This window comes from Acinonyx jubatus, chromosome A1 (genome assembly GCF_027475565.1).
Source record: "Acinonyx jubatus isolate Ajub_Pintada_27869175 chromosome A1, VMU_Ajub_asm_v1.0, whole genome shotgun sequence".
Lineage (NCBI taxonomy): Eukaryota > Metazoa > Chordata > Mammalia > Carnivora > Felidae > Acinonyx > Acinonyx jubatus.
Genome location: NC_069380.1, coordinates 113,321,422 through 113,343,440, shown reverse-complemented (window position 1 = coordinate 113,343,440; position 22,019 = coordinate 113,321,422). Strand labels below are relative to the sequence as shown.

General features: G+C 46.1%; 3 protein-coding genes across 6 annotated transcripts in view; 1 reads left to right on the top strand and 2 right to left on the bottom strand.

Annotated features, from left to right (window-relative positions):
- KDM3B (lysine demethylase 3B) overlaps nucleotides 1-13,656 on the bottom strand; it is a 74,473-nt gene extending 60,817 nt beyond the window's left edge. For 2 of the 3 annotated variants that reach the window (XM_027076590.2, XM_027076591.2), the window contains exon 1: nucleotides 7,449-7,756. In XM_027076590.2, the coding sequence (XP_026932391.1) occupies nucleotides 7,449-7,649 (201 nt within the window). In that variant the 5' untranslated portion in view covers nucleotides 7,650-7,756. Of the gene's footprint in view, nucleotides 1-7,448; nucleotides 7,757-13,517 lie in introns of those variants that run through there. The other variant, XM_053221490.1, reaches the window with a different exon arrangement.
- On the bottom strand, nucleotides 10,970-21,443 carry FAM53C (family with sequence similarity 53 member C). 2 transcript variants are annotated; one of them, XM_015064317.3, is made up of 5 exons: nucleotides 21,278-21,443; nucleotides 17,690-17,919; nucleotides 17,238-17,295; nucleotides 14,932-15,716; nucleotides 10,970-14,022 (listed from the first exon to the last, which is right to left on the bottom strand). In XM_015064317.3, exons 2-5 carry the CDS (start codon nucleotides 17,765-17,767, stop codon nucleotides 13,765-13,767), a joined length of 1,179 nt encoding a protein of 392 aa, XP_014919803.2. In that variant the 5' UTR covers nucleotides 17,768-17,919; nucleotides 21,278-21,443; the 3' UTR covers nucleotides 10,970-13,764. The 2 variants fall into 2 exon arrangements, with proteins under 2 accessions (XP_014919803.2, XP_026932400.1); XM_027076599.2 differs by lacking the exon at nucleotides 21,278-21,443 and adding an exon at nucleotides 20,823-20,966.
- Nucleotides 21,444-21,476: 33 nt separating this feature from the next.
- Nucleotides 21,477-22,019, top strand: part of CDC25C (cell division cycle 25C) — a 33,700-nt gene continuing 33,157 nt past the window's right edge. Inside the window, exon 1 of the mRNA XM_053221497.1 lies at nucleotides 21,477-21,598. The gene's annotated coding sequence lies outside the window, so the exon portion shown is untranslated. The remainder of the gene's footprint in view (nucleotides 21,599-22,019) is intronic.

The window sequence follows — 22,019 nt, the reverse complement described above, 5'->3', positions numbered from 1 at the left end:
TTAAACAGAGGGAAGGCTTTATTCACAAAAATGCTCACACAGCATTATTGATAAAGTCTAAAATCTTAAACAATTTCAATATTCAGTGAAAGAGGAACAGTTTAATAATTTATCCAGAATAAAAATTATAAAATTTTTCTTAAAGAGCTTTTATTGTTTTCCTTTCACTTACAAGAGCAATACATGTTACCTGTGGAAAATAAAGCCCCAAGAAAATTAAAATTACCCATATACAAAAGTTTTCAGTAATACAGGAAAAGTGCTACATTAAGTAAAATAGCAAAACACAAAACTGAAAATACAGTACGAATTCAACTACTGACAATTCTAAAAAGAGATTAGATGAATATGTATCAAAATATGTATCAAAATATGAACAGCTGTTTCTAATTGGTTGTGACATACAGGGATGACTTTTAAAATTATTATCAAATTAATTTCATTTTGTATTACAGGCATGCATTACCACAAAACCACAAAAATAAAACATCTAAAGCTTCTAATGTGACAAGTCAGGTGGACAATGGGCCTTGGATTGGGGTCTCCAATAAGATTCCAATAATCTCAAGACAAAAAAATCAGTAGTGAGTCCATATCCATAAAAATATATAAACAGGTGTGCTTGGGTGGCTCAGTAGGTTAAGTGTCCAACTTCGGCTCAGGTCATAATCTCGCGATTTGTGAGTTCAAGCCCTGCGTCGGGTTCTGTGAGGATAGCTCAGAGACTGGAGCCTGCTTCGGATTCTATGCTCCTCCTCTCTCTGCCCCTCCCATGCTCATGCTCTGTCTCTGTCTCTCAATAATAAATAAACGTTAAAAAAATAAAATAAAATATATATATATAAACAGAAAAAAGTTAAAGATCAATTATAAACACCTTAAAACAGGAGGCCACAGAGCAGAAATTCCGTAAGAAATCAGAAATTAAAGTTAACAATCTAATACTGGCTTCTACATAGTCTACTTTAAAAAAAATTTTTAAGTTTATTTTGAGAGAGAGAGAGAGAGCACAAGCAGGGGAGGGTCAGAGAGAAGTAGACAGAATCCCAAGCAGGCTCTGCAACATCAGTGCAGAGCCTGATACGGGGCAAACCCATGATTCATGAGATCATGACCGAAGCCAACATCAAGAGTCGGATGCTTAACCGACTATGCCACCCAGGTGCCCCTAGTCTACTTTTTAAGATATGGTAGTCAGAAAAGACCTCTTAAAAATACTAACAGAAAAATTCACATTCTGTTCTTGATGGAACTTACATTTAGTAGAGGAAATAAGCTATATATCTTGTTATATATCTATAAGAAGAAAAATGTGATTAATATTCCAAAAGAGGTATATCACAAAGTGCTACAACAGCAAAGAAAAAAATAACATGTTGGGGATTCAGAAAGGCTTTATAGAGGTGGTAGAACCTGGAATGGACAAACTTTCTCTTTATAGGATTTTGATGGTTAATATTAAAAGCAAAGAGGAAAAGGGAAACAAAGCAATAAAAGCCAAAAAGTACTAAGAAAGTGGAGGATCACTGAATCAGGGCTGCTTGCTATAAACATCCTTTTGGCAACACCCAATTTCCCTCATAGGATTCTTTGCACACCAAGGGTCCTTCGTATCTATGATTTGGTCTCGTGAGTAGACCAGGAAGAGGCTCTGTGCAGATCTCTGGATAGGTGTATCTCCTACTGTAAATTAATAACCTTATATGCGAATTTACAAATCAGTCTCCAGAGAGTGTGGTTAGTGAGAATCAGTTCCCCAGAGCCTGATTACCCCTAAACACACACACACACACACACACACACACACAAATGGAGTTTTTACCCTTGCAAAACTGAGAGAGGTCATATATATGAGTCACTACTTGAACATCAGGTAGGTTTTATCCACCTACAGAACAAGGGTGAAAGACACTCTGGCAGTCGGGATAGTGGGGTCGGGAGCGCTTAAAAACCACCAACCTGTCAAAGGCAGTGGAAAAACTGAGAAGCAGCAACAGGTGTCAGTCCCGCAGGCCTTGTGGAAGCAAACCCTACAGGAATCAACTCCAGCTGTTGAGAAAATCACTAACAACAGAAAAAGCCACGTAACTTACCCACCATTTACAGTTATTCACCCACCATTTACAAGAAGGGAAGTGGGGCAAGTGAATCAACCATAACAAGTCGGAGATAAAAAGTAGGCAAGCGAGTACTAAAGGAGGGACTGAGCCCCTGGCAGGTGGGGAATTAGTGAAGCAACTCTTAGAAATAAATGGTAATTAAGAGGAAATATTTGTGCACTAAAGGGAGAGGATGCTGGATGGACAAAATGGCCAGAGTATGTGATCACTGGTGGACATACTGCACAGCTCTAAACTCAACAGAATGCAAATTAAAATAGAACTACTAACAATTATACACACACAATAAGACAAACTTTTTTTTTAAAAAATGAATTAGATGAAGCACTTGAGTGCCTGAAAAACTCAAGGATGGCTTAATGTTCAAAAATAGACCTTAAGGTTCAAAAATAGACCTCCTGCTCTAAGAGAATTAAGATGAAAAACATTAGAGGGGCTCACACTTAAACATTATATATTCTTTTGTATAATCTCACTTTTATTTACAGTTCTGTAAACAGTACACTGATCCACAAAACGTATTCTATTTATTTTAATAAACAGTGTATCATGTACCAGGCAGATTTTTATTAAACTCCTGGAATTAAAAGTAAAGGACACTTAAGGATAATCATTAACTCCCATTTCAATTAGGGCTGAGTTCTACGTTTATGTGAACATAGGTGGAGATTGTGCCCTGGAAACAGAGTACTGTCCTAGACCTGATTATAATCATTATCTAGGAACAAAGTAGAGAGGTATTTTAAAGTCCACCTAACCTGAGACAAGGAAGAAAGGTTGGAGGAGGACGTAAAAAAATAAGGCAGATACAGATAAGTTTTCATTCCTCTTGGAAGACTCCCAGATAGAAGAAACACGGTACTAGCCTGGACACTGCTACAATTATTACATTATCTGGAATCAAAGGAAAGGAGTACTTTAGAGTCCACCTTTCTGCCAGATAAAGATGAAAGATTAAGGGATAAAAACAATAAAGCAGATATGCTTCTACTCCTCTTGCAAATTCTGGATAGCTGTGATAGCTAAGATACACATTCAAAACAAATCACTGGATAGTAAAAGAATCATTTAATTCTAACAAACAGCAAGAAAAGGATAGTTTATTTAATAAAACTGGTGCTACCACAACTGATTACTCAGTAGGAAGCAAGTTAGATCCCCCACCGCACATGCCACTTACAAAAATATTCCAGGCAGACCAAAGATCTAAAGGTAAAAATACAGAAACATTAAATAACATTTACATAGATTCAAGGGCAAGGAGCTATCCCCAAGCAAGTAAAGAAACCATTAAGAAAAGTGTAAGAAATTTAATGATGCAAACATCTTGTTTTTCTGTATGGCAAAACAACTCAAAGTTCAAAGACAAACGAGAGAAAATAATTGTAACACACCTGAGGGATAAAGGAGTTAATATCCTTAAAATGCATAGAACTTGTACAGAGTGAAAAGATTCCTATTTTTTTTTAAATGGACAAAAGATAGGTATATAACTCATTAAAAATATAAAAGGCCAGTAAAGATAGAAAAAGACCAGTAGTCATGAAACTGCTAGGTATTATTTTTCACCCATCAGATTGCCAAAAGAGACAGACTGATGACACGAGTGATGGGAAAGGTGGAAACCAGCATTGCATGTATGCACTGCTGGTGGGCATGAGAAATGCTATCATCTTAGTGGAAAACTACCTGGTATTATCTAATACAACTGAAGATTCATGTACTCCTAGAATTCCTAACCCACTCCTAGGTGTCTAAACTACAGAAACAAAACCATGATTACACAAGATATGTGTACAAGTTTATTAAGCACAGCATTATTTGTAGTGCCAAAAATATAACTAACTTGAATATCCAGGATAAGGAGGAATGATTAAACAAATGATGGTACATCCGTTCTATGAAATATCATGTAGTTATCTAAAAGGATGAGTAAGATTTATAGGTATTGATGTCCATGGTATAATGGTAAATGGAAAAAAGGGGAGGGGTGCCTGGCTGGCTCAGTCCATAGAGCATGCAACTCTTGATCCTGGGGTTCTAAGTTTGAGCCCCATACTGGGTAAAGAGATGATTTAAAAACAAAATCTTAAAAAAAAAAAAAAAAGTCCTTACAAAAAAGGGGGGGGGGAGGGGAAGGCTGCAGTATGATACTATTCACTAATAAAAGCAACCTTTTGTATACAGATGAATGTTTTTATATTTTTTGTACCAGTATTAAGAAAGATAATGGGGTGCCTGGCTGGCTCAGTCAACAGAGCATGTGACCCTTGCTTGGTCTCAGGGTTGTGAGTTCAAGCCCCACGCTGGGCTTTTTTACTTAAAAAAATTAAAAAAGACAAGCAAAGCCTTTTTTTTGCAAAGTGGAAGCCTGTGAAAGATACTGTTGGCTTTTCCTGTGTATTCTTTTGGTTATCAGACATTTCGCAAAATAGAAGTTTTGCCTTTTAATAAAAAAAGGAAAACCCATTTTTTTTTTTTTTTTTTTTTTTTTGGTCTGTGTGTTTAACTACCACACCTACATATATCAAGGTCCCAAGGTCTCTGCAACTTATACGGACCAGTAATGATTGGGAACACAAAGAGGACAGTTAGAAGAATCAGAAATAAATGCATAGAAACCCATTAAACTAATCTTGCAGCAACACATTTTTTTTTGTTAAACATAACAGGACAGGCCTATTTTGAAATACAAATAAAGCTACTACTCCATGGGGGGGGGGGGGTAGTGGTAAAAAGCTGTTGTCCTATTACATCTAAAATTCTCAGTAGTTATTTGTCAGCATAGCTTTGAAGATGAAAATGCCCTCTAGCAAACCTTTACCAACCAAACTCCCAATCAACAGGATCCTGACTTTTCTATTTTCATATTTCATCTTAAGGAAGTGCATGGCTTTGGTATTGTTTTCCAGAAAAGGGTTCATTAAAAGGGGCAGGACTACATTTTTAAAGATTTCAGGATCATATAATATTTAGAAAGGGACCATTAATGGAGCCTAAAACTGAAAAGTGTTTTCAATCACTTCAAAAACTCATTCATCCAACCCTCAATTACTCATCCTTAACAGGGGGCGCCCTGCTATGCAATGCTCAAAACCAAGCATGCCTGAAAACATCTTAAACTAACTGAATGAAAATCTGCCCAATCACAGGCCAGCTGCTTGAAAACTCCACCCGTGAGTACAGGAAGAACACTTTTGATTGGAAGACAGTTGTGTTTACTACGGTGTGTGGTGCAAATTGGAAAGGCCCACATGTCTAGGGTCCAAAGGAAATCTCTTTAATGAAAAAGAAAAACAAATGTCCAGTTCTCATCCTAGGCTAGTCATTCTCATTAACAGAACCTCAACATAGCTACTGTAATTCTTGAGCAATTTTGCAAACTGGTGAAAAATTCTAAAGGCTGTGAGTTTTGTTGTGGTAGTTTTCTCACCTATGTCCCTTAATATACATACAAGCTTAAGTTTATTCTCAAAACTAAATCTGCCTTTGCTTCTGTATGCACACAGCTCCATGAGAGACCCCAACACACTTCTAATGTACCCTTAACTTTAATTTCCAAGAATCACTGCAACTTTTTACTTGGTTTGGGAAACCACTTCATGAGCCCAGTGGTAAAATTATTCAGTATTTAGCTTAGTAGGTGTCCAGCATTTCAGTGAGCTTCAAAAACCTCTGTCCTTAGGGAGCTCAGCAAACAACAAAGTGAATGGGTAGCCATTTCAGGTGCAGAGCTCATTAGCAATTCATCTGATGGAGGAAACAACTAGAATATAAAATTCTAACTGAAAAGCTAGGGCAGACTAGGCCTTAGGTCGAAGTATGCATATAATAGTGGATCCTAATTATGTTTTTCATTTATGGGAGTAAATTTTTGGATCTGAGATAGACACCTCTCCCCCATCCCAACCTAGAAAGCAATCTTTTAAAGAAAGCACAGAGTATTTTACAACCAAATCCCCTCCTTAAGCATCACCCTCATCCCTTTATATTCCTGGTAGCTTTTTATAAATTCGCCCCACTGAAGCCACATAAATGCCCAAACAGCCTTTTCTTATTTAGCATGGAGAAAGATCAAAGAATGTGAACTCAAGTAGCAGAAGGAAAGGCTAAGCCAGCCGCAAGCTAAACAACCCATAAAGGCTGCATATCAGAGGAAAAGAAAAAAAAAAAGCAAAAAAAAAAAAAAAAGCCTAACACCACTAATCAATAGGTAGAAAAATAAGTATCAGAAGCCTACAATATTAACATCAAATCTCAGGAAATCATTCCCACTTACAGCAAATAAAATATCTGCAGAAGCAAGTTCATCACGAAAATTTACCTTCTGTCTATTACATTCCAAAAGAATCTCCCTATTTTCATAGTCTTAACAGAGAAGCTAGGGCTGCTATCAGAATGAGGAACTAAAGAGGCTTGCCAAAGCTCAAAGACAATATTGTGCCGCCACATTAACAAAAATAACACAAGGTCCCAAATGCTAGTTAAGTTCTATTTTACTGAATAACTTCAATCACGAAATACACCAAGGCCAAGTATTCAAGAACGCCCAAGCTCCAACACAAAGTTTCAAAACAAAACCTCTCCCAGGGTTGAGGGAGTAGCCGAGCTGGGAGCAAAAAAGCACCACCTAGCAGCCCCATTCCGCTCCTAAGACAGATCTCAAACTTATCAAAAACATCCACAACCGCAGCTCCTGTCACCCAGAAGCTCAAAGAGAAAGGGAGCCTGAAGAGTCCTGAGAGCTGGCCTTTCTGGAGACCGCCAGGCCAAGCCCGGCTCAGACAAGGAGGAAGTAACTGCCTGATAAAAAAGCCCCGAGCAGCTCTAACTGCAGCCTCTGTGCCTCCCACAATTGCCCACATTCCCGCCCCACTCGGGGCTCCCGGGAGGAAGGGAACAGGGTGCAGATTTCCAGGGAGGCTGCGAACTACAGGTCCGCGTCTTTCAGGGAGCAGCGACAGCACCAGCCGAACTGTGAGGGGCCCAGGAGCCCAGGGTTCGGGAGCCTGCTCGCAAGGCGTGTTTTGGGGGTGTGGGGGGGGACGCTGAGAAAGGGGTCGCTGAGGAGGCGGGGCCTGTCGGGTGGAGGCAGCAGCTCTTGGCGCCCTGGCTGCCCCCCGGGGGAAACCGGGGCGCGCACCCCGACGCGGAAGCCATGCCGGCCAGAGCTCGGGGTGCCGAGGAGCCGGTGGGGGGCGCTGAGGAGATCTGGGGGCGAGGAACTGGGTCACCCCCACCCCACCGCCCCCTCACAAAGGCCCCCGGGGAGGCCGCCCGCAGGCCCCGCAGCCCCGGCCTCAAGTGCCTGCCTCGGCCGCCACTCACCGCTAGGTCCTGGGGCACCGCCCCGCTCATAGCCCGCACTGTGCCGGCCCGCCAGGCCCGAGTGCGCAGCGCAGGCCCCGGATCTCCACCCGCCGCCGCCGCCGCCGCCGCCGCGGGGACCGAGGCCGAGGACGAGGCCGCGGTATCCGCGAACAGAAGCAGCAGCCGCTTGCCCACCGGGGAGGCCGCCGCGTCCGCCATCGCCAGGGCCGGCCAGACCCGCGCTCCCACCCGCCGCCTCCCACCACCTCTGCCGCTGAGCGCCCGATCCGCCCGCAAGGCCTCCCTCCGCACCACCCGCGGCCGCGGCTCCCCCCCACCCCCCCCAACAGCCACCACCAACCACCGGCGCCGCGCAGCGCCCCCCGTGGCCGGGAGCGGAGCCGCAGCCCGGGCCCCGCACAGCGCCCCCCGCGCTCTGGAGCGGGACGGCAGCTCCGGGCCCCTCGCAGCGCTCCGCCCCAACCTCCCCCGGGCCTGCAGTGCCCCCTGTGGCAGGGAGGGGAATTACAGTTTAGGCGGGGGTAGGGAAGTGGGCGGGCCCTTCAGTCTTCCTCGGTACCATCCTGGTCCCAACCTTCCTTCTGGGGTGTCCCATATGTGAGAAGGCTGTAGCTTACCCGCCTCGGACACCCAAGACTTTTCCTGGGGTAGGGGGCTTGAGGGGCAAGGTACCTAGAGGTAGCGTTTTGAGCTCAGCAGTTAGCACCGCAATAACTATTCATTTCCTATCCTGAAAATATGCCCTATCAGTCCTGTCATTATCTTTTAGAAAACTCTCCCCACTGGTCCCTGGGACACATTGTCTTCTCACTGGCCCATAACATGGTACCATCCTATTCTATACTACTAGTACTTCATAGGTTCCTTTCCATTGACCAATGTGCTACATCCACTGGATGTTGTAATACCACTCTTTCCACTGGGTGAAGGCCAATGTGTTTCCAACATCTTGGTATATTTACTTAAACCGATGGAACTTCTTCCCTTTCCAAGTCTGCCAATGTTATTCAGTACAGGTGTTTCTCAATTCAACTTTTAGGGGAATTGGAAAGAGATCAGCAATAAAGAGATTCTCTTTGGCTCAACAGCACCTCATCTTACCATGGAAGTAGTGGCGTTGGGGGCCAAAAAAAAAAAAAAAAAAAAAAACCCCAACCACTCCTATCTCAATTCATTTAATACAGGTGTGGGAGATTGATAGTTCCTGTTAGAAAAGGGATTGTAGAGAAGGAGAGATACCGAATTTCTTGCCTAGATGGTCATTCACACCAGGCACTGGGAAACCTCAATCATTAAAACATTAACATTGGTGGGGTACCTGGGTGGCTCAGCCTGTTAAGCATTCGACTTTGGCTCAGGTCATGATCTCACGGCTCGTGAGTTTGAGCCCTGCGTCAGGCTCTGACTGACAGCTTGAAGCCTGGAGCCTGCTTCGGATTCTGTGTCTTCCTCTCTTTCTCTGCCCCTCCCCCGCTTGCACACACTCTCAAATATACACACTCAAAAATAAACATTAAAAAAATCCATGAACATTGGTAATATCAGAGACTAGCACAGGTTCTATAGCTTTACAGATGCAGACTGAGTATATATGGAAGTAGATACAAACCAGAAATCATGGATTGTTACCCTCAAAGTGGCCATTTCTTTCAATTATCTGCACTACAGAAAGAACAGTAGCTGGTTCTTTCTCCAAGACTTAAGTGCTTACCCAGTTATCTCCTGACTATATCTTTTCTTTACCCTAGACATACTTTCCTTGCAAAGGTTGGGGTCTGCACTGGGGATCGGGGAGCAACTACTGACTTTTCTAAAAGTACAAAACCACTAGAGGAAGTCATTCTAGAACTAACCTGGTGGAATGCCAAGGAAACATTTCCTTGGACTTTTTCTCTTCCTATTCCTTAGAACCTCCACCTCCCATAAGCCAACCTGAGTCTTGAATCAGAATGCTTTCCTGGGCCAAAAGACACCTCTTAAAGCACATGGCCCACAAATTGTAGTTGGTAATAGAACCAGGGTGAATCCCTAAGACCTATCTGCTTTGCAGGATTCCTACAAAAATTCACTGTTGAGACTTTCTCCCATAAGGAGCTCTAATTACAGCCCCAGTGTCTAAAGCTGGATTCTCACAGCACCGGAGACAGAAATATGCCTAAGCTCAGGGATGGGAAGGCAAAGATGAGAAATTCATTCAACATAGTAGGCACTTTTCATGTGCTATTAACTTTTCAACATGCCAGGGACACAACACTGAACAGAACCCTTGTGTTCTCATGGAGTTCTTCCTTATACTAGCAGGACTTCAGGAACAGAAAATGAAATCACACTTCGCTTCACAGAAAATAAACAGTAGAAAAATCTAACAACAACAACAAACAACAACAACAAATGAACAGAAAGGAAAAAAAAGTCATTTGAGATGCTCAAACTTGACTCTTGCTCAAACGGTAGGTGAAGTGAAACAGCAGCAGTGTTAAGTAAGGAAAAAACATAATACTGAGACTTCTTTAACCACATGCCAAAGCCCCACCCTCCTCAAAGCCTCTTCTTGGTTTCTGGGGCAGGTGACAACCCTCACTATTTATGGAGTGTATTTTCATCCCCTCAAAGGTTCCTGCTCCAGGTTATCAAGCCAATCCTGTCCTCTTGCACACTTCATTGGTATTCAATGATGAGTGCCACAAATCTGAAGCAGAAAACTGGGACGGAGGCTAAGCAACTTGATTCTTCTTGCTGCCTGGCAAGTCAGCACCACAACTGGTAAAGAAAGGCTACTCCTTAGGGACAGAGGCTCCTGCCTGGATCTCTAAGCAACTACATTTTACCCAAACTGCAAGAATGCTAACACAGGGAAAAGGGTGGAATAGAAATGTCTAAAGAGAGTGAGCCACACACACCTTCCCTGAGCACATGAACATCCCAAACTAAATCATTATGTAAAATACCAACTTCTGGGGCAAAAGAGAAGTTCTGCTGTTAGGATAATTTTCCAAAAGCATTATTTTTAGAATGGAGTAATTGCCTAGGTCTTTGGAATCTGAATTCTCAAGACTAAAATCTCCATCTCTCCAGGGCATAAGATGTAAAAACTCTTAAAAAAGAAAAAGATTCCTGGTCAAGTCTCTCAAACTGCTTTCTTACCACTTCCTAAAGACTACAAATCAGTCTGGACAAGTTCCTGACTGGACTATCAAGCATTTCTCAGGGAGCTAGAATGTATTAGTACTTGACTTCAACTTATTGTAAGACTGACCACAGGGTAGAGGAGATAGTTACCACTATCAGGGAAACAAAGACCAATCAGACTGCCAAAAATAACCAAGGCCTTCTCACAAGCTGGGCCACAGGGTATTAATGCTGTGGCTGCAAAAGGCCTAGGACCAGATACAGCCCTCGAGGGGCGAAGGCCCAGCCATGTCTTAGAGCAAGGGACTGTTAGAGTTAGGTGGCCTTCTCCCTGCTTCCTCCTTGCTTTTCTTTGTGGAGAAGGGAAGAAGACACTGTAGTACACAAGATTGCTTGGGAAAATGAATTATTCTAATAAAACTTTATTTTTTCAAACACAGCCACAGAGGCAGGACCTCATGTTTAACACACACAGACTTATGGATTTTTTTAATATAAAACAAAGTTTACGAAAAATTTTTTTTCCACTTTTTGTATTTGTAATCCCATTAGCACAGGGACTTTGGCAGCAGGTGGGAGTGAAGGGCAGCTGGAGCTGCCACTGGGCAGTCACCGGGCACAGGAGGAGAGCACCAGCCTGGGAGTGGCTTCACTCACACACGCAGGAATACTCACCTACTGGTCAGCCACACCACACACACAACACAGATGCAGATGTCTACCCAGCGTCAACCACAGCCCTGTATAGGTGTGCTCCACTCTGGGTAAGCCCAATATGTGAAAACCCAAATAGTCAAAACAGCTAAAGTAGAGGGAGGTTGCTTGCTTTACAAAAGAAGCAATCACACAGGCTGCTTTTTAATGGTCGGCAGTCCAAATGCATTGCAAAATAGCATTTGGCTTATACAGAACTTTTGGAACAGATCTACTGTGTAAAGCAAAATGAACCACTTCTTGAAAAGGCTTGTCCCAGGGTCATGGGTGCTCGGATTGGGAAGCAAGATGACAGTTTCAACTAATTTAACTTTCCAGATCTTAAGGTAATAGAATTCAAATATGATTATCTGTAGACCTTCTCCCCTAAGGATGGCACCCTGGGGCTTTGGGGAAGCCAGGGTAGAGGCAGAATTACTGCCCTCACTTCTTGAGCTTGGGGCTTACAGAGACACCACTGGTCTTGCTAGTGGCCTATTGGAAGCTGGCACAGCCAATATGCAGCAGAGAGCCCAGGCATAAGGATGCCCCAGGAGGAAAAGAAGCTGGCACCAGGGAAATTATGGCCTAAAGAAGAAGAGCCAAGGGAGGGATGAAACCAAGGATGGGCAACTACTGGGCTCACAGTTTCCCTGGATTCTCCAGAGAGCCTTTCTCAGGCCCCTACAGACTTGGTAGCTCACTGGTAATACATGGTAACTAGCAGGAGAAGGGGAAGAGCCCTGGAAGGGTAGAACCTTTGAGGGCCAGAGCCTCAAGAAGAAATGGCCACCTCCCCTGGAGTGGAGGTGAGAGGGCTGCAGCGTCAGTGATGTTCCTATGTGACATGTGGGAAACCAAGAAAATGACAGGTTCAATCCCATGAGGAAGAAAACATGTGGACTTTGGTCTTCTCCCCTTACCATGAGGAACTGGGTCCTAAGACACCCTGGAAATCCAAGAGAATGCCCTTCCTCCAATAAACAAGGGCAGGTCCAATTCAGTCGTGCAGGGTCTAACCAAAGCCAGACAAAGCCTAACAAGCTATTTGGTGGCTGCTTCAGTATATCTTCACTGGTGCCAGCCCTACCAAGGGTCCTACAGTCGTTAAACCCATCCCTGCAGCCACTGGGACCTGCTGCCCTGGCTTAAGTTATGGGCGAGGAAAAAAAAAAAAAAAGGAAATTCAATCCAACAACAACAATTCCCAGCTGCTTCTCGCAGCCTTTGCTTTACACAACCTCAGCCAACCCCTTAGTGAGCCCCAACCTCCCTGAGGTCTCTCAGGTCCAATTAGAGGCAAATAAACATTTCTAAGCAGGAATGGAAGACAAGCAAACTAGTAAATGCTGACATCCCCTTCCTCTTTGTCAAGCAGGTCTGAAAAGAGGTTAGACCTGGATCTAATGACAACAGGTTTCCCTATAGTCTGTTTCCAAAAGATAGTGCTGGAATGAGCTTACCCATGCTTATTGGGGACTGAATGCCACTTCTGCTGCAGGTTGGCCTTAGATGATGAGGGCCAACACAGGGCCTTTCCTCCTTGTTCTTGACCCTCGAAGCTCAGAATGTGAGGGGGAAAAAATCCCATCAGTAGAGAGGGAAAGAGAAAAATGGAGCCATCCAACCATGCCTCAGTTGTCCACAGGTGCTTACATCTACTTAGAGAAAGAGGCAGGTTGTACATAGCCTAGGCAATCTGATAAGAAAAAAAGGCCAGCTCAGAATCAACATAGAGAGCCCTCTCCAGCCCTAATATTAGACCTATCTAGGGAAGGGGACGGGTCTAAGACAAAGACCATTAGCCAAGGTCACAGCACTTAAAAGACCCTGCCATCCCCCAAAAGAGTCCTTTGCAGAGCCAACAGTGCTTATGGATTATCAGCTCTGAAACCAAGCTACTTAGAAAAAAGAAAAACTTGGTGCCCTCCTCTTGACTCCTTGAATAAGCCTGCTATCCCGTGCAAACTCAAGATCCTGGGGGTATCATGATGCTCTGCTGTTATGGAGCAACTGCCTTCCTTCCCTAAGGCTACGCAAACACACCTTTCCCCAAGTACACTCCCACACACGCGCACACTCTCACACAATTTCTCCAAGGAGGCTGAATGAACCCCCCACCCTGGCCAAATTCTAAGACACAAGTGCCCTTTGAAGCAAAGGGGCTAGTGAAATTCCCCGAGCTGGGGTCAGCAGACCCCTTCCTTCCCTGCCCATTGCTTTTTCGGTGGCAGGGATACTCACACTCAGGGCCGCCATGGGAAGGGTCTGCTCTGGGGCTGTCCCTCCCGCCACCAGCTCCGTTTATCTTGTCCCGGCCAGTCTCTTGGCATGGTCGAGCTTCCTGGAGCGAGAAGATTTCCGGCTGCCCTGAGTCGGAGCCCTCCACTCACCCCCATTCCCAGGCTGGGCCCCTGGCCTTGGGGCCTTGACACTTGTTAGTAGCCATAGAGAATCAGTCTGTGTGGCCCCAGGAAGTAGCCTCTCAGTTTTAGTTCTCCTCAATTAGATTCAAGTCCAGGTCCCCAAAGTCCTGCTGGCACAGTGTCCGCTTTCTCAGTGCCTGCCGCCCCCACCGCACGGCCCCCTCCTCCTCCTCTTCGCTTTCACTGAGCACCTGGGAGGAACCCCCAATGGGGCTGCAGGAAGCAGAGAGGGGTGGGGGGCTACAGGCCATGAACCACGGTGGAGAGATGCTGCTGCCTTCCCGGGCTGTTTCTTGGAGACAGAGACCTCCTGAGTATGGTTTCTGTTAAACAAATAACAAAGTTAAGAATGCAGAAAGATATCAACTCCCACAGAACCCTGGTCCAAGCTATATTTCAAAGTATCCCTCTTGGTTACCCCTAGAGGTATGAGTCCTAGGCATGACGTGGGTGAACTCCCTGGTAACATTTAGAAAATTTAGTATGCAGGCACAGTTCTTTGAGCAAAGAGCCCATAGTTTCTGTTGGGTTCAAGATTAAGAGCTCACTTACAAGCTTCATGTGGGCAGGAATCTTATCTGGGTGTCTCACAACAATATTGCAAGTGCCTAGTCACAGCCCAGTACATAGCAGGTATTCAGGAACATTTGCTGACTGGATGGAGGAATGGCTCTGAATAAGTAAATTCTCAAAGGGGTTTGTGACCCAATGGACTAGTAGGAAGAGTATGAAAAAAGTGGACAAGTGCATATAACAGCTGCACTCACACTGGGAAGTCAAAATCCATTTGCTGAACAGATGAATAAGGCAGCTACCTGTTTTGCTGAAGCCCTCACACACCCAGCGGAAGCACTGACGGAGTGTGGCAAAATCAGTCTAGAGGTCAAGAAAGGGTAGGGCACTGATGATGTGACTTTTGAGGCTTATGCATCCTCAGAAGAGGAGGGAAAGCACCTTTAGCAGAACAATCAGGAATCCCTATTGGAAGATTTACCATGGGTCTCCCCTCAACTTCTCTAGAACCTCCAGGCCCAAGGAGTTACACACGACATGGGACACTGAGTCCTAAAGTAGGTACAGTCCCGGACAACTAGGATGGTGAATCACACTAGCAGAAGCTCAGACAGAAAAGAACCTGTCAGGAGTGCATGGAACTAGGGGACACTTCGAAGTAAAAATGGAACAGAGTCTCCCTCCTCCCAACCAAGTTTCCCTAGTCCTGCTGGTCCCACCTGATTCATCTTGTCGAAGTCTAAAGAAGGCCGCAGCCGCCGGGGGTCCTCCTCATGGCGCCGTTTGACTCCAGCTTTGCGAGCATCCAGATCACAGGGTTGTGAGCGGCTTCGGGGAAGATTGCGGAGGCCTCGAGGTCGCCAGGGCAGCTCTGGGGAGGATGCAGGGGAGCTCCGGGCAGAGGGCAAGAAGCGGCTTGCCTGCGGGCCCAGGCTAGGTGACAAGGAGAAGCGACGCTGGGGTGGGCAAGGTGACAGGGACTCAGCATCACTCTCCCAGGAGACACTCTGGGGGGAGGTGGCACAGGGTCGAGAAGAATCTTGGGCCAGAGCCAGGCTGAAGAAAGGGGGACTGTAGGGTCTGTGGGCCGGGGCACATTGAGAAGAGGCACTGGGAGCTTGGAGGAACCTGAGGCTGGAGACCCGCTTTGGGGGGCTCTGGTGAGGCACCTGCGGCCCACCCCCTCCACCACTGCCCCGGTGCTTGATGGGAGTCCACAGCTTGGAGGGGGCGGGCCGCCACACCGGCTGCCAGCGAGACAGGTCCACGGGCACTGAGAGTGAGCGGCAGTGCCTCTTGGATGGAGGGGCAGGGGGCACAGGAAGCTTCTCTGGATCTGGGGGCTCAGGGCTTAGGACTTGGGAGAGGGGCTGCTCCTGTGGGGAACTTCCCGGGCTAGGTGGTCTGAGGTGCAGGCTCAAGCCCGAGGGGTGGTAGCTGAGGTTGAGGCTGTCCTGGAACTCAGCACAGGAACAGTGGGGCAGGCCCCTCCAGGAAGCACCTTCTGGAAAGCATTCATAATAAAAATAGTATTAATGATAGCTAATATATTTTTAAGAGCTTACTATATGCCACAAAATATAATGAGCACTTTATGTGAGGTTTCCCCAAACCTCAGGAGGTAGGTACTATTATCCCCATTTCACAGATGAGAGAAGTCCAGTAACCTGTCCTAGGTCATGTAGGAATGAAATGATCAAAGGAGGATTCAAATCCAGGTCTGTGTGATGCTAAGGCTAGGTCTCTTACCACTAGACTATACTGCCTCCATTATGAGGAACCACCTGAAATTAAAAATAGTCTCAAATACCGCGTATCACTCCCTCTCAAAGGCACAAACAGTCAAGAGAAAAAAAAGCATGTGTGCCCTGCTCATACTTCACTCCACCTAGCCTTACTCTGCTTCCATACCTACCAGCCCCAGGTTGTAAAAAGCAGGCCCATGCTCTTCTTTAATCTTTCTCCTTCCTACATGTCACCAGCACCCAGACAAGAGTTAGGGCTGCCAAGGATTAAGAGGTAATCGAGCAGGTAAGAGATCATTTTTATTCCTAGAGAGGGCAAACAGAGTGGGGAAAGCCTTTGATGATGGAACCCAGGCTTGGGAAACCCTAAGACTATTCATGTTCCTTTGTTGTCTAGCCACCCACAAAGAAATGCTCCAATTAACACACTGATACCAAAAGATCTAGCTAGAGTGTAGTTAACTAAAAAAATTAAAAGTGCCAAATAATATATATAGTATGCAACCTTTTGAAGGAATAAAAAGTACACATTTATATTTGCTTCTATTTGTATAAAGAAAGTCTAGTTGGATAGACAAAGTAATAACACGAGCTGCTTTTGGGGAGGTGGCGGGAGCTAGATGGAGAAGGGAGACTTTTTTCAATATATTTGTTATTCACAAAAATTTTTTTTGAGGGGTGCCCGGATGGCTCAGTTGGTTGAGTGTCCGACTTCGGCTCAGGTCATGACCTCGTGGTTCATGAGTTCGAGCCCCGCGTTGGGCTTTGTGCTGACAGCTCAGAGCCTGGAGCCTGCTTCGGATTCTGTGTCTCCCTCTCTCTCTGTTCCTCCCCAGCTCACACTCTGTCTCTCTCAAAAATAAATAAAGATTTAAAAAAAAATTTTTTTAGTGTGTGTGGGAGAAGGGCAGAGGGAGTAGGAGAGAGAGGATCTTAAGTGAGCTCCAATGAGGGGCACGACCCTGAGATCATGACCTGAGCTGAAATCAAGAGTGGAACACTTAACTGACTGAGCCACCCAAGTGCCCCTTTAAATTTTTTGAACCACATGAATGTATTACCTATTTAAAAAAAATCAGATTATAAAAGTCCTGTCAAGGCTAGAATAAGAGCAAACTAAACAAATAAGCTCCATGCAGGTGCAGGAAAATGGAGATAAGTGTGAATCTCAGCAGGTGACCCTGGCAAGAAAATTGTGGAGATAGACTAGCTGGCCCTGGTCACTGGAAACCAATGAAAGAAAGGTGTAGATACACACAGACACACATACAAAGCCTTACCAGACACAAGTTGGAAAGGGTTCCCACAGTTGGAGATGTCTGCATGATCAGGCAGAGGCTAAGAGAGAGAGAGGATATCCATCATGATTCAGGCTCAGGACACAGATTTCCAGGAAGCCCTTTTCAGCTTACCCCTGTAATTCATGGGCTATAGAGATGTTAGGGACTCCTAAATGTTCTCTTCTTGTTGTCTTCCCAAAGTTAGTGAGTAAAATAATCCACATCTTCCAACATCTCATACCCTTCTCCACCCAAGTTTTGGTGTCCCTTCTCTATCAGTGGAAAAATACCTGCCCCCTTCCTTTTGGGCTGGGTTCTGAGCCTTTAGTAGGCTCTTCTAGTACAAGTACCATGACTCATACGGCACAGGACATGGGTAAAGTAGTAGCAACAAACAGCCTCAGAAAAAAGGGGGAGGGGATGGTAGAGAAGCAGGAAGACTGGTCTTTTACCAGACTGATGCTGAAGCGTGTGCATTTCAGCTCATCCAGAGTCTGCTTCTGTAGCTGCTCAGTGATCAGGGTTATCATGATTCTCCCCAGGATATGACTTGCACACTTTGGAGCAAATGATGGATGTCTTCCCTGTTGTTCTTCCAGACCTCACTCGTGAGCCGTCTTCTGCCACTGCAGCACCATTCTAGCACCATTGGGACTCCCCTCTCCAGTCATGCCTGCTGAGTCTGCCAATTACAGAGGGACCAGCCCCAAGTGATATTAGAGATGTACCTGGCCCAAAGGTGGAAAATGCATGGCACACATACCACAGCATCCCTATGCCAGGCCTCTGGCAGACATCATTAATTGATCACAGCTCTTTCCTGCTAAGCCTAAACACAGCCTCAGAAACATTCTGAACGTGGCACTCCAGTTAACCAGTAAAATGAACTGGAGTTAGCAAGCAAGTTGAAACCTATTTGCCACTCCTAACCTGGTTCATGCTCTGCTCTGTCTACCCAGACTACTGGTACCACTTAAAAACAGCTCAAGTGAGAGACAACACCCAAATGGTTACTTCCATCCTGATTACCCCAATATTTTCTTTTATCCTCTAATCAGAAACAGAGAGATACATTTTTCCTAAACCACACAAATAGTAATAGGGAACAGGGTGGAGCACTGGTAAAGGAATGACTTTTTCCTTTAGACCAATCAGAGTGAACAAGGTTTCATGTTCTCCCTTAGCCTGAATGTATATTGTTATATTGTTTTCTAACAGATACTGTATACATTCTCTTACAAAGCTAAGAAGACAGAGAAATGGAACCAGGATTATTCCAATTACATTTCAACTCTATAGATGTTAACAACTGTATGACTTCATTCAACTAAGTTTTTAGCCTGATCTGACTCAAAGACCATGGATACAATTAACTGAGACTCCTTCTCATGGTCAATTTCAGTAGAAGCAAACTAATTCTATCAAAGAACAGGCTTCCAGCCTACACAATTGCCTGAGGGGCCTTCCTCAATGGAGAGGAGGTTAACCTAGTATTTCCATATGGTTCTGCCTATTCCCAGAAATGACCAGCAGGCAGACAGCTCATCAGAGGGTGTATATAGCATTCTCTAGTAGATAAAACAAACATTCAAGAAATCTAAATCTTGCTCCAATTTGCTGTGACAGTTCTGGGAAGTCACTTGACTTTTCTTGGCCTTAGTTAACCTGTATATAAAATGGGCACAATAAATATGTCTTAACCTATCACAGGTACCATATAACATGAAATACCAAAATGTAAAAAGCATAGGATCTAGCCTGTACAAATCAGGACTCCACAAAGACTGCTGTTTCTCAAACCCTCCTGTTTGTTGCTCTACACAGGCTAAGAATGCCACAAGTGATGATATTAAGCTGAAGAAGGCAATTGGATTTATCTATTTGGCTGGACGCCACCCTTCCTCATCTGCACACCTAGGGGAGCCCAAAACAGCTCTTCTGTGACCTTGGAGGCAGATCACTTTCTACTTTTGCAAAAAAAAGAGGGAATCATCTTGACCCCATCCCCACCTCAGGGAGAGGTAGGTAAGGAAAAGCAAAGAAATACATGTGGATGTATGTGGAGTTTTTTTGGAAGAAAGGTCTGGGAGAAGTCAATCATCATTACAGATAACTATCATTTTCACGTATAATTATCACCACCCTGAATGAAGTTCCAGCTTCCCGAGAGCTCCCTTCAGCAGCTTCTATGTTCTTGGAGGAAAAGCTAAAGCGTCTTTTCTGCTCTTGGTTTCTTAACTCTGCCCCCAAAAGATCAACTAGAGAGGGAACCTAACTAAAGGCTTTTACCCCACAGATCACAGGCCTCAGACTGACCAGCCATGAAGAGCAGGGAGTGAAGCAAACTCTTTCAAGCTTTTCATGAGGCATTTGGCCAAACAGCAAACTCCCAGCCCTCTCTGGGATCAAGTGAAGAGAGTGATTTTGTGTTTTTCTGCATTTTAATTGTTGGGATGTGGCCACACACGGCGGTAATTGGAACAATGCAACTACCACCACGCAACTGATACTCTCAGCCTGAGTTTCCTAAAACAGGCCAGCCTGAGAGGGGGAACAGAACGGAAGCCATAAGGAATCAAACCAGGACACAAAAGAAGGCAAACCAGCTCCGCGAGGGGCCTCCTCTTTCTCAGGCAGGCATAGAAAAAAGTGTAAGAAACCCTCTCTTGCCGCCTTCCTTCCCCTTCCATTTTGTTTATCTGAGGGGCAAAGACAGCCCTGAACCTTCACTAAACAAGTTAAAACTTCTCAGTTTAACAACTGGCAGAGGGCTCAGCCCTTCACAGAGCAGCAGGCCGCTAGGCCCTCCCCACGACCCCACCAGGCCCAACTCTCAATCCAGTCTTTCCTTCCACCATCAGCCCCCTAACATAAAGACTGGACCCCCATCCCATCTCTTATTGGATGGCAGTAACCCCTGACATTCGGGTTTCAGGGATGCTGAGGTTGTGATGAAAACTGAAGAACCTAGGATCTAGTCAGGCCAAGGGGTAAGAGAGTCACAAATCCCCTGGGGACCTTCCCCCTCACCCCACCCCCAGGTCCCAGGCCCACACCTCTGGGGGAGACTGAAGAAAAACATGAGGAAGGCAGGGAGGTGCATGAGCATGTAAGTGAAGATCTGACTGTTCCTTCTTCCATATGGCTCTGGCGGGGATAGGGGTGACAAGTGGGGAGCACCCCTCCCCCCACCCCGATGAAGAAGCAAAAGGCTAGGCCCCCCTCCAGTCTTCAACCTCTCCCTCGGTTGCCCTGCCTGTCCCTGCGGGGTGGGGCATGGGGCGTCCGCTGGCCCCTAGGGGGGCACAAGGGCTCGCTCAGGGGGGCTGTCGTTCGCCTCCTCCCATATCAGCTTCCATCACCTGGCCGCGGGAAGCGAACTCAGGACGCTGGGGATGAAGAGGGTCTGGGACTTAGCACTCCGCCAACCCCTCCCCCACCGGGTCCCGTGCTCTCCCCGCGGAGGCGTCCAGAGAGGCCGTGCGGCGCTCGCGGCCGGGCTGGGGGAAGGGAAAGAGGGAAGGAGGGAGGGACGGCCGAGGTGCCCGCCCCGAGGCCCCAGCGCCACCTGCCCTCGCCACCTACCGCGGCTCCTCCAGCTCCCAGGGCCGCGGCCGGAGCAGCTCTGAGCGCTCCGTTCGCCCCACGGTGCCCTTAAAAGGCGCCGGCGCGAACCAAAGGGCCCCTAAGGAGAGTAGGGAGATCGCTCTGGTTCGCGGAATCCTCCTGAACCGCCCGCGCAGGCTCGAGCCTTAAGCCGCTTCTCTCCCAAAGTCTATTTTGGAAAGTACTGTCGGGAATGAGACAGGTTCTTTGATTTAGGGATGAAGGTGGTTTCCTCACTATCGAGTCACCCCCTCCAAAATACTGCAGAAGGTGGACGGACCCAGTTGGCGGCACATCTCGAAACCCGCGGGGGAGGCCGTGCTGGACGAAGGTAAACAAAGCCATCCCCCTCACCCTCCATTCCAACACTGGCGTAAGTACAGCCCTCTACTCGATTTGAGTCGCGTAACAGAATTAGCCGAAGTTCCTCTTACCTGCTCTCCTGTCCGGCCCTCTAGGGCTGCTTCGGAGAAGGAATCCCCCTTCCGCCAGCAGAGGACCCGTCCGCGGCGTGAAGGCTTCTGGGAAATGTAGTCCAAGAGTCGATCAGGGCCTGCTCCGAGTCCCAGGAGCCCCTCTTCAAGCTGCCGGATCGCCTCGAACCTTATAAACCCAGGACTTGCGACGGTTGAGCGGCCGTTCCAAATTGGTTTTGTAATTAGCCCTCACCCAAACACTTTGTGAAGCTGCGGAGGGCCCAGGGCTGTCCACTACTCTTCCTTCCTCTACGCACCCCCACCCCCGAGCAGGATGAGGTAATGGGGTTGTGATTATGACATCATAGGCGGTTCAGTTGCTTGCGGGGGTGGGTTGGGGGGGGAGGGAAGGAGGAGTATGGTGGTTACAGCTGGACCACTTAAGACAGGGAGGGAGGAAACAGGCAGCTGGAGAAAAGATGTTCATGTCCGTATATTTCCTCTTTAGGAACAGGATACCACCCTTTATTAAATCTCCACCACTACCACCATCTCCCACCTCAGCCAAAGTTTAAGTCTTTTTTCGAAAAGACTGCATGTAGACGTTAGTAGGGAAGAGGGTGAGGAACAGCTAAATGGTTCCTGACTTTCATGTAAATTCGAGGCTCAGCTATCAAAAAAGGTTTAGAAAGAAAGGCAAAAAGAAAAAGAGGCTTTAAACAATGCCTTCGTGTTGCCATCTTTTTGTACAGCAGTTTTA

Bases quoted from the DNA above. Each gene is read 5' to 3' on its own strand.
- FAM53C (XM_015064317.3), bottom strand. From the start codon at position 17,767: ATGATAACCCTGATCACTGAGCAGCTACAGAAGCAGACTCTGGATGAG. The intron at 15,717-17,237 runs GTAAGGCTTTGT...AATGCTTTCCAG, and splicing joins CCCTTTCCAACTTGTGTCTG to AAGGTGCTTCCTGGAGGGGC. The intron at 14,023-14,931 runs GTGGGACCAGCA...TTTGTTTAACAG, and splicing joins ACTTCGACAAGATGAATCAG to AAACCATACTCAGGAGGTCT.